Source organism: Epinephelus lanceolatus, chromosome 15 (genome assembly GCF_041903045.1).
Source record: "Epinephelus lanceolatus isolate andai-2023 chromosome 15, ASM4190304v1, whole genome shotgun sequence".
Lineage (NCBI taxonomy): Eukaryota > Metazoa > Chordata > Actinopteri > Perciformes > Serranidae > Epinephelus > Epinephelus lanceolatus.
The window spans coordinates 22,169,912-22,182,316 of record NC_135748.1 but is presented as its reverse complement, the minus strand read 5'-3'; the positions used below and the strand labels follow the sequence as shown (position 1 = coordinate 22,182,316).

The 12,405-nt window shown below is 34.5% G+C and overlaps 1 protein-coding gene across 1 annotated transcript; it reads left to right on the top strand.

The window, feature by feature from the left end:
• The first annotated feature begins 1,245 nt into the window (after positions 1–1,245).
• Positions 1,246–6,057, top strand: yy1a (YY1 transcription factor a). The gene is made up of 5 exons (XM_033641803.2): positions 1,246–1,860; positions 2,818–2,968; positions 4,510–4,570; positions 4,808–4,966; positions 5,211–6,057. The coding sequence occupies exons 1-5, from the start codon at positions 1,362–1,364 to the stop codon at positions 5,391–5,393; spliced, it is 1,053 nt and encodes a 350-aa protein (XP_033497694.1). The 5' UTR covers positions 1,246–1,361; the 3' UTR covers positions 5,394–6,057.
• Positions 6,058–12,405: the final 6,348 nt, after the last annotated feature.

Sequence of the window (12,405 nt, the reverse complement as noted above, 5' to 3'; positions counted from 1 at the left end):
GAGGGAGGAACGGTGGTTGTGCACCTGCTGAAATGTATGCAACCGTCCCCAGCATGCAAACAACTTCCCCCATACAGTATATCAGCTGATACACCTGTAATGATACCACTGTATGTTTATAGGGATGATGTAGGAATGCTCACTGGTATCAGTCCTGACAAACTGCTGAAACTGCTGTTCATGCCCTGTCACGTGTCATATGTAGAATGTAGTAAATGTTTATTTTGCATTTTTATTATGTAACACATGAACATGTTAAACACCAGTGAAAGTACATATAGGTGATGCCAAGCATAATATAGAACTAAAACCACAAATATGCTGACATTTCCAAATATATTTATTTACACCTTAAATTTTGCAATGCACACACACAAATATATATATATATATATATATATATATATATATATATATATAACTTGAATTGCTGCAATAATTGTGCTTTTGAAATGTAATAAGTTTCAATTAGCTAGTTACCCTGTTAAAGAATATAATAATATAATTAATATTAAGTAAAATAAAGTAATATAAAAAATAAAATACAAAAAAATAATAAACAAAGTCATTACTGCACAGCAATAGATAGATAGATAGATAGATAGATAGATAGATAGATAGATAGATAGATAGATATGTAGGCTAATGTTCGAGTAGTGCAATAGTGTTAGTAGTGTTGTTTTTTCAAGCAAAAAAAAATTATAAACATTTGTTGGTTACAGGTTTTGAAATGCCATAATTTGCTGCTTTTTTCTGTTGAATATTTTTTTATAATTAATAAATGAATAAATTGCAAGTCAGACAAAACAGGTAATGTGAATATGTCACCTGGCCTTTTGGGAATCATGATTTTCAGATTTCATTGACCAAGCAATTAATCAAATAAACAAATAAATAATAATAACTAAGTAACCTCAGTTTGCAATTACATATTAAATGGAACTAATACAGAAGCTCAAAAGTTGTTCAAGAAGGCTGCTTTTACATTAGTTTGAGTTGTGAGAGATGATACTTGAAATCATTATTATATGTTGTGATTAATACGACCATAAGTAAAAAAATAAAAATAAAAAAAAATCTTATAAATCAATGATTACATATAAACATTGATGTCAGTATCTTTCCAGGCATGATTTAGGGTCTGCAGAAATAAGACGCTGCAGGTAATGTTAAAGTTCTACATTTGAACGGGACTTTTTTGTCCAAATCTCGCGATGCTCAAAACTGGAGCATTGTGGCGGCGAGAGTACAGCAGTGTAGAGTTGTTGTCGGAGAGGGAGGAGGAAGGCTGAGTGGAGACAGGAGGGAAAGAGAGAGTGCAAAAATATAGCATATAAGCAGGAGGAAATACAGCATTGATCATGGCGTCGGGGGACACCCTGTACATTGAGACGGACGGGTCAGAAATGCCGGCGGAAATAGTGGAGCTGCATGAAATAGAAGTAGAGACAATCGAGACAACAGTTGTTGGAGACGACGGTGAACACCAGCCCATGATCGCCTTACAGCCTCTTGACACGGATGATCCAAACTCGATTCACCCGCACCAAGAGGTGATTCTGGTGCAAACACGAGAAGAGGTGGTGGGTGAGGATGACTCTGAACTGCACACGGATGATGGCTTTGAGGACCAAATCCTCATCCCAGTACCCGCCGTGGAGGAGGACTATATCGAACAGACTCTGGTTACTGTCGCCGGGAAAAGCTCGTCGACAGGCCGGATGAAGAGGGCTGGAAGCGGAAAGAAATCGGGCAAAAAGAGCTACCTGAGCGGGGGAGAAATGGGCAGGAAATGGGAGCAGAAGCAGGTCCAGATAAAGACTCTGGAGGGGGAGTTTTCAGTGACTATGTGGGCATCGGGTAAGTTCAGAGTCCTGAGTGAATTCTTTCAAGCTGGCCCCTCGCTTTGTTCTCAGCGTGTGTGGCCGGTGACAGGGCCCAGTTGGGGCCTTGTCCTCCGCTAAAGTAGGAACTATTTCCCAACTCCGAGCCACTTAAAATCCATTTGAAATGTTTTTGTTTTTATGGGAAGCCATGTTTTATGTGTCGATGGGCGCCGCCATATTTCCCCGGTCTAGAAAGTATGGCGGCCCGAAAAAATGGCGTTTATTTGGCCGACGAAGATGGCGGCGAGAGTGGGAGCGAGTGCAGCTGGCTCCGCTAGGCCGCTGTGGCGCAGTTCAGTTCAACGGCAGTGCTGGTGGTGCCTTCAGGAACCCCTCATAATTTACATTGCCGAGGCTTTAAACACACCACGTATGTTTGTATGGTTCAAGCGAACTAGATCCTATTTCCAAAGTAGTTCTCTGTTTCCTAGTGCTGTGCATCAGCCATGGAAAAGACAATTTCAAACGAGTAATAACATTATACCAATTTTTTTAATTATCTAGTGGCTATGTAAAACATTATATTGAAACGATGACTTTTTTTTTAAAATACAAACATAATTAAAATGTAAGGTTAAGACAAGTGTGTGCATTCATGTGCTTAACTATTAGCATTCTGCATTTAAAAAAGGTGAAATAGAGTTTTTTGAATCCCATATTTCCCTCTGTGTTAATTTTAAAAAGCACAGTAGCATATTTGGTGGTTATGTCTTCAACATATGTTTGGTAAATGTACACCTTCCAGCCAAAGTCTGTATTTCCTGTCATATGTTTCCATTAGTAGTGAATAAGTAATAGACTGGAACAAAATACTTTGAAGGCTGAGGTGATGTAATAAAGGTTTCGCTCTAGATAGCTTAAGTCAATTCTTTCCACATGTTCTGCTACTGTCTTATCAACACCTACCTATCTATCTGTCCCTCACATTCAGATGACAAGAAGGACATTGACCACGAGGAGCAAATCACTGGTGAAAACTCTCCTCCAGATTATTCTGAATACATGACAGGGAAGAAGCTTCCTCCTGGAGGCATCCCAGGCATTGACCTTTCAGACCCCAAACAGCTGGCAGAGTTTGCACGGTAAGTAGGCTGGCTGTGCCATGATAAATATAGTATTCAGACAACAGTTTTCAAACATTTGCCTCACTTAAAAGGAACATATTTTAAAAAAAAAAACTGAGGGTGTGAAAGAAATAAAGCAATTCATATTTTTAACCAACATAAGCTGCTCAGTTTATTTGCAGTGCTGTGTTGAAAGTAGTATGTAGGTAAATACACAGGAGGCCTGGTCCATTAAACATTCAAATTTTACCAGGAGTTTTGTTTGTTGTGTTTCTAAAGTAAACATGTCTTAGTGCTTGTCTGTTTCAGGAGTGCAGTGGCTGGGTAAAAACTGTGTAATAGGGGTTCTCAAAGTTTTAATTGAGCCAGCATATGATTAAGGGCTCTAGAGGAAAACTGCACCCATGGGGTGCTACTAGTTGTCATTTCTAATCTGATGGATTTGGTAGTGGGGCGCAGTTTGAAGCAGTAGCTGTGAAGTGTATTAAATATAAGCTATTGAATGTGAAATTATTGATGGATGATAGAAGTATAATGTATTAATTTCAGGTCATGTGAAGGGGCTGCACAAAATGTTTTTGAGGGCCACCATTGGCCTGTGGGGTGCACTTTGAGAAAAATAACGTACTGTACTATACTCTTCATTTTTATGACTAATTTATGAGATACTATAGTGTTATATACTATAATAGGCCATTTGAAAGATTTTTTTTATGGGGCATACTAATGATTTTGTTATGATTTATTTATCTATATATTTATTTATTTATTGGCATACTATACAATGGTTTTTAAAATATTTTTATGCCATGCTATACTGAGATATTTTTACACCACTTTTTATGACATTTTATGTGACATTCTGTGTGACATACTATACTATGACTTTTTTTTTTTTTTTTTTTTAATGTCAAACTGTACTATATTTTTTATGCCATACTAAACAATGGCTTATTTTATCTTATTTTTATGATATGTTTAAGTTATACTATACTGTGAATTTTATATGGCATTTTTATAGCATACTACGACATTTTTGTGACATACTATGATTTGACTTTTCTAGTGATATTTTTATGCCATTTTATACTATGGGGGTTTTAATGATATTTTGACAACTGATACATACCATACCATGAAATTTTTATATTTTTTATGCCATACAATACTATGACTTTTTTTAAATTATATTTTTTTGCCATATTATGCTATGACTTTTGATGAAATTTTATGCCCACCATTTTATGACATTTAATTTATACTGTGCTTTTTTTATGGCATTTTTTGTAGCATACTATGATTTTTTTTATGACATTTGATGCCTTACCATACTATGACTATGAGTTTTTTTAATGATAATTTTATGCCATACTATACTACGACTTTTAATGACATTTTGATGTGTTACTATACTATGACTGTTTTTAATGACATTTTTATGGTATATTATACCATAATCGTTTTGTAACATGACCTTTCTATGACTTTGCTATGACATACTATACTGCAGTTTCTTCTGGCGTACTATAATAATGGGACTACTTTTATTTCTGTTGCAGAATGAAGCCAAGAAAAGTGAAAGAAGATGACGCACCCAGGACGATAGCCTGTCCACACAAAGTGAGTGAAGTGTTCTGTTTATTACACCACTTTATACCTTTTTGTGCAAAAGAGGAAGGTTAACGTACATAAATGACCAGATGCTTACTCAGTTGTATGTTATGTCTTTAGTATCGGCTTTACCCAACTGAGACATGCTTGTGTTTATTACAGTGGTATGAAGAGCTGACATTCAGTTGCTCCGGCTACACTGTATTTCCTGAGTGATAGGCTTCATCTTGTCTCTCTCTTCCACAGGGATGTACCAAGATGTTCAGGGACAACTCGGCAATGAGAAAGCACTTGCATACCCACGGGCCCCGTGTGCACGTATGCGCAGAGTGCGGCAAAGCCTTCGTAGAAAGTTCAAAACTGAAGAGGCATCAACTCGTACACACAGGAGAGAAACCTTTCCAGGTCAGTTCCTTCACACTATTTTTCTTCCTCTGGAGAAAGCTGCATAATTTTACTTTGCTTTATTAGGGGAAGGAACATTAAAATTTGAATGTATATACAGAAATGTAAACTGACTTTGTGTAAGAGTAAGTATAGGCAAACCTTGCTGCGTCATGTTAAATATGAGCAGTTGAAATGATATTAGTTAATCTGTGATCCAGGCTGAGACATGCAGCAATGTTAACTCCATTTCTCTCGTCTGCAGTGCACATTTGAGGGCTGTGGCAAGCGGTTCTCTCTGGACTTTAACCTGCGCACACATGTGCGTATTCACACTGGAGACCGCCCGTATGTATGCCCCTTTGACGGCTGCAACAAAAAATTTGCCCAGTCAACCAACCTGAAGTCTCACATCCTCACACACGCCAAAGCCAAAAACAACCAGTGAAAAGACGATGTGAGCATACACTGGAGGACTCAACCTGTATCTCTGCTCCTTGACAGACAAACTTGTGTCCCGTGGCCTGCTTTGTTGTGAGATAAGAAGTCCCCTTTGTATCATCTCTAGATGAAAGGCTTTTGAGAAGCGACCTTTTCTCAGACTTTTTGATAAACTTATGGAGGTTTGAACAATGAACTCATGAGAACCCCGACCCCCTCAGGCCTCCTACCCTCCTTTGGCGCTACCTGGATGGAACAATTTATGCTTTCTTCTTGTGAAGATGTTGATTCATGGATCTACACCTAAAATGTATTTATACCTTCACACAGCCAGTTAAATATGTTTTTGCAATAGATGTCAAATTTGCATCAATCCTCAGAAATGATACCTTTTCAATTTTGTACTTTCCCCCAAGTGTGCATATTGTACACTGTTTGACATAAGCTCTGTGGTAATGTATGTAGTAAGACTGTCCCTGTAGCTCATCTTGGGTTTCACAGTTTGTTTTACCTCTCCTTTTCCCTTTCATGTGAGTGTGTTTCGAGGGGGATTGGGTGGTCTTTGCATATTTTCATTTTGTACAAGGTAATATCAGAATCATGTAGATAATAGCCATGTGATTTTCAATATTGATCACTGATTAAACTGTTTTTCCCCCTTGCACTACCAACACAGAAGTGTCATTTGTCCTCTCACAATTAAATGCAACCTTAAGTAACAGGTTTAAAATGTTATTCAGCTGTGTTATAGTAGTGGTAAGTCATTTTGAGAGCACCTGTGGTGACATAACTGGGATATGGACTCATTTATTTTCAGAAATATTGTATATTTTTAGACAAGAATGTAACATTTTTAAACAAATCTGAGCCCACGAAGTCAGTGGATCTGTTCTTGATATTAACCTCACAATTTATTAACTAATGAAATGAAAGTGTTTAAAAGGTAGATGTAGCATCATATTTACAGTTAAATGTTGATAGAATGTGTCATCGATATTTAAGGTTGCCTCAGCAGTTAAATAATAGCTGATAAATTATTTCAGTTTTCATTTCCTTGTTTGATAACATGTAAAAGGACAAGAATAAGAAGTGAAACAAATTCTGGTCTATTTGTTCATTTTATTTTTCAGCACACTGCATATACATTATAAAACTTCAACTGAGCAGCTTGAAAGTAGTGTCTTACACAGCTGGTTAATTGTTTAACAATGTTTTAAACACACTGAACATTGTTTCTGTCTGACATGACACAAAGGCACAAGGGACTCCAGCAACAATGTAAAAAATTTGCATTGGAAATAAATGATTAATTTTGAGACTTTATTGTAATAAAAACTTTTGCTTTCACTTTGCTAGCTGCAATATCAAATGTCAGTAGTTGCAATGAGGTCTTCAGTTGTGACACCAATATCATTTTAGGGCTGCAGCTCAAATTATTTTCATTATTAGAAACAGGAACTGTTAAATGTTTGGCAGTTTTGCATTTTAAAAACAAAAAAGAAGAAACAATTCAGTGATTATCGGATAAGTCTGCAATTACTTCCACTTCATTTTATTTTGCACAAGCATTCAGATCAGCCTTCACAATTCAGATAATCCAAACCACCAAATATCATTTACAATTAAAAATCCATCTTTAGTAAACTCACAGAAGAACACAACACAAACAGTCTTTCTCACATAAAATACATCTGATCTGAGGATTTACATGGTTGAAAGATAAAAACAAGTGCAACAATGCTGGTGGGCAGAATTGCTGAATCACTTTTCACCCACATATGACAGTGCATTTGGTTAGTTAGAAGCTGCAGAGCAAACTGCAACAAACCAAAGTAAAATCAAATTTTCAGAAAGGTCCTGTTCACCTTGAGCCATGTACTGTGTGTTCCCATTTTATTTCAAATAGATGAGCAACATTTTTTAAAATTGCATGCAAACGTAGTCTATTTGTTAATAAATGAAATAACTTGTACGTAGCTTGTCCCTGCAGAGTAGTATGGCAAAACAGTCAACACATTTGGCCATCTCACTCTTTCTACAACCAAAGCTGTATTTAATGTTACGCTAAATTTCCTGATCTGGTAAAATTATTGTATCAGGTATATAGATTTTTGATTGACATCTTACATTAATCATATTGTATGTATATAAAAACGGATTCAAATAGGCCTATGTGTACATCTAATAGGTGGACTGGTGTGTATCTTTTAAGTATGTTTTTGTTCTTTATGCATAGCCACCAGTTTAACAACACGCACCACTGCTGTGTATCTAGGCATGAATTTAAGGCATGGCTGTTAATGCTAATCTGCCTGTAAGAGTGTTTGAGAGATTCACAAAGAAATCTAGGTCAATTAAAATGCAGTGAACAGCAGAAAGAAGCAGGTCAGACTGCTACGTAAAGCAAGTCTAAAAACAAGCTTTAAGGGGTGACTGAAAACAGACTTTACTACAGTAATGACTTGCATCAAATAGAGCTTAGAGGCGTGGGTTGAGGAAACCCAAGACAGGCAGGCCGTTGACCAACTGCTGGTCAACAATGATAGAAAGCATGCCTCCAACTACAGGGGGTTAACACCTGGAAGGGAGGTAAAAAAAAAAAAAAAAAAGAGAAACCTGATGAAACGCAATAAAGTGACAAATCATGAAAATGTCCGGGTATAGTACGTCAAAAAATGTAATATTATAGTATGTCAATAAACGTCATAGTACAGTATGTTGCCAAAATTCGCAAAAATACCTCATAGTATAGTATGTCGTCACAAATCATGAAAAAAGTCATAGTACAGTATGTCATCAAAAATCGCAAAATGTATGTATGTTGTCAAAGATCACAAAAATACGTCATAGTATAGTATGTTGTAAAAAATCACGACAAAACATTATAGTATAGTATTTTGACGAAAATCATGAAAAAATGTCATAGTATAGTATGTCATCAGAAATCATGAAAAAACAACATAGTTTAGTATGTCAACCAAAATTGCGAAAATATGTCGTAAAAAATCACAACAAAACATCATGTCGACAAAAATCAAGAGAAAATGTCATAGTATAGTCTGTCGACAAAAATCATGAGAAGTCGTCATTATAGTATGCCATCAAAAATCACAAAATAACGTCACAGTGTAGTATGTCGTCAAAAATCATTAAAAAATATAATATAGCATGTCATGAAAAATTCTGAAAAAATGTCATAGTATAGTATGTTGCCTAAAATTCTGAAAAAATGTCATAGTATAGTAAGTCATCAGACATCATCATAAAACGTCACAATGTTGTCAAGAATCGCGAAAATACGTCATGGTATAGTATGTCATCAAAAATCATGAAACATCATAGTACAGTATGTCATCAAAAATAATGAAAAAAGGTCATGTTGTATGTTGCCAAAAATCAGGATAAAAGGTCATTGTATAGTATGTCGACGAAAATCATGAAAAAATGTCATAGTATAGTATGTCGCTAAAAGTCAAGAAAACATGTCATAGTATAGTATGTCAACAAAAATCATGAAAAAACGCTATAGTATAGGATGTTGTCAAAAATCATGAAAAAACGTTGTAGTATAGTGTGTCGCCAAATATCATGAAAAAACGTCGTAGTATAGTGTGTCACCAAATATCATGAAAAAACGTCATAGTATAGTATATCATCAAAAATTGCAAAATAACGTCATAGTATAGGATGTCGTCAAAAATCGTGAAATACGTCATCACAAATTGGGAAAATTTGTCATCGTATAGTATGTCGTAAAAAATTAGGTAACAACGTCATAGTAATAGTATGTCATCCAAAATCATGAAAAAATATCATAATATAGCATGTCCTCAATAATCCTGAAAAAATGTATAAGTATAGTATGTCGTCAAACATTATGAAATAATGTCATAGTATAGCATGTTGTCAAGATTCGCGGAAAAGCGTCGTAGTATATAGTATGTCGTCAAAAATCATGAAAAAAGTCATAGTATAGTATGCCTACAAAAATCATGAAAAAACATCATAGTACAGTACGTCACCAAAAAAAGATCACGAAAATATGTCTGTTGTAAAAAATCACGACAAAACATCATAGTATAGTATGATGATGAAAATCATGAAAAAATGTTACAGTATAGTATGACGCCAAAAATCATGAAAAAACGTCATAGTATAGTATGTCATCAAAAATCGCAAAATAACGTCATATTGTAGTATGTCGTCAACAATCACGAAAATACATCATAGTATAGTATGTTGTAAAAAATCAAGACAAAATGTCATGGTATAGTATGTCGTCAGAAATCATGAAAAAACAACATAGTTTAGTATGTCGACAAAAATTGCAAAAATATGTCGTAAAAAATCGATAAAAAATATGATATAGCATGTCATCAAAAATCCTGAAAAATCTCCATGGTATAGTATGTCGTCAAAAATCATGAAAAAATATAATATAACATGTCATCAAAAATCCTGAAAAAATGTCATAGTATAGTATGTCGCCAAAAATAAAGAAAAAACGTCATAGTATAGTATGTTGTCAAAAATCACGACAAAACATCATCGTATAGTATGTAGACGAAAACCATGAAAAAATGACATGTTATATAGTATGTTGTCAAAAATCACGACAAAACATCATCGTATAGTATGTAGACGAAAACCATGAAAAAATGTCATAGTATAGTATGTCATCAAAAATCATGAAAAATGTCATAGTATAGTATGTCATCAACAATCATGACAAAACATCACAGTATAATATGTTGACGAAAATCATGAAAAAATGTCATAGTATAGTATGTTATCAAAAATCATGAAAAAACGTCATAATATAGTATGTCATCAACAATCATGACAAAACATCATAGTATAGTATGTCGACGAAAGTCATGAAAAAATGTCATAGTATAGTATGTCATCAAAAATCGCAAAATAACGTATAGTACAGTATGTTGTCAAAATTCGCGAAAAAATGTCATAGTATAGTATGTTGTCAAAAATCATGACAAAACATCATCATATAGTATGTAGATGAAATCCATGAAAAAATGATATGGTATATAGTATGTCGACAAAAATCATGACAAAAGGGGCGTCGGTGGCTTAGTGGTAGAGCAGGCTCTCCATGTACAAGGCTCTTGTCGCAGTGGTCCAGGTTCGACTCCAGCCTGTGGCCCTTTGCTGCATGTCACTCCCTTCACGCTTGTCTGTCCTATACATTAAAGACTAAAAAGCCCCAAAAAATATCTTAAAAAAAAAAAAATCATGACAAAACGTCATAGTATAGTATGTCGTCAAAAATCATGACAAAACATCATTGTATAGTATGTAGACGAAAACCATGAAAAAATGACACAGTATATAGTATGTCATCAAAAGTCATGAAAAACGTCATAGTATAGTATGTCAACGAAAGTCATGAAAAAATGTCATAGTATAGTATGTCATCAACAATCACGACAAAACATCATACTATAGTATGTCAACGAAAGTCATGAAAAAATGTCATAGTATAGTATGTCATCAACAATCACGACAAAACATCATAGTATAGTATGTTGATGAAAATCACGAAAAAATGTCAGTATAGTATGTCATCAAAAATCGCAAAATAACGTATAGTATAGTATGTTATCAAAATTCGCGAAAAAACATAGTATAGCATGTCGGCAGAAATCGTCAAAAAACGTTATAGTATAGTATGTCGTCAAAAATCACGACAAAACATCACCGTATAGTATGTAGACGAAAACCATGAAAAAAATGACATGGTATATAGTATGTCATCAAAAATCATGAAAAAAATGTCATAGTATAGTATGTCAGCAAAAATCGCAAAATAACGTATAGTATAGTATGTTGTCAAAATTTGCGAAAAAACATCATAGTATAGTATGTCGTCAAAAATCATGAAAAAACATCAGAATATAGTATGTCGTCAGAAATTGCGAGAATACGTCATAGTATAGTATGTTGTAAAAAATTACGTAAAAACATAATATAATATGCCGTCCAAAATCATGAAAAAATATAATATAGCATGTCATCAAAAATCCTGAAAAAATTTCATTATGTAGTGACGTAAAAAACTAAATGAAAAAAAGGTCATACTATAATATGTCGTCAAAAATCACTAAAAAGGTCTTAGTATAGTGTGCCATTAAAAAATTCATAGTATAGTATGTCATAAAACGTCATGGTATAGTATGACATAAAATGTCATATTAGAGAACATCAAAAAGTGTCATAGTGTAGTATGTTAAAAAAAAAAAACGTCCTAGTATGGTATGTCAAAAAATGTAATATTACAGTGTCCTACAAAACCACATAGTATAGTACATCAAAAAACGTCATATCATATTATGCCAAAAAAAGGTCATAATATAGAATGTAACAACCATCATAGTCATAAATGTAAAACGTCTTCCCCTTTGCACTACCAACACAAAGTGTCATTTGTCCTCTCATTAAATGCAACCTTAATTCACAGGTTTAAAATGTTATTCAGCTGTGTTAGTAGTGGTAAGTCATTCAGAGACAAATACTGCAGCTGCTCAGAGACTGTGAATAATCAAACAACTCTGGGTCACTCACAACCTGTGGTGATTTTACTGGGATGTGGACACATTTCCTTTTAGAAATGTTCCATATTTTTAGACAAGAAAGTAACATTTTTAAACAAATCTGAGCCCATGGAGTCTGACAGTATAGTGCTTTAAGGGTAGATGTACAGTTAAATGCTGACAGAATGCGTCATCTGCATTTAAGATTGTTGGTGACATGTAGAAAGAACAAGAAGTGAAACTAATTCTGGTCCATTTGTTTGTTTTATTTTTCAGCACACTGCATATACATTATTCACAATTATATCACCTCTTAAAACTTCAACTGAGCAGCTTGAAAGTGACATCTTACAACAATGTTTTTTAAACACACTGAACATTGTTTCTGTCTGACATGACACAAAGACACTAGGGAGTCCAGGGACAATGTATAAATTTGCATTGGAAATTAAATGATTCATTTTGAGA

Coding starts and splice junctions, on each gene's coding strand:
- yy1a (XM_033641803.2), top strand. CDS start 1,362: ATGGCGTCGGGGGACACCCTGTACATTGAGACGGACGGGTCAGAAATG. Junction 4,571..4,807: donor CGATAGCCTGTCCACACAAA/GTGAGTGAAGTG, acceptor TCTCTTCCACAG/GGATGTACCAAGATGTTCAG. Junction 4,967..5,210: donor CAGGAGAGAAACCTTTCCAG/GTCAGTTCCTTC, acceptor TCTCGTCTGCAG/TGCACATTTGAGGGCTGTGG.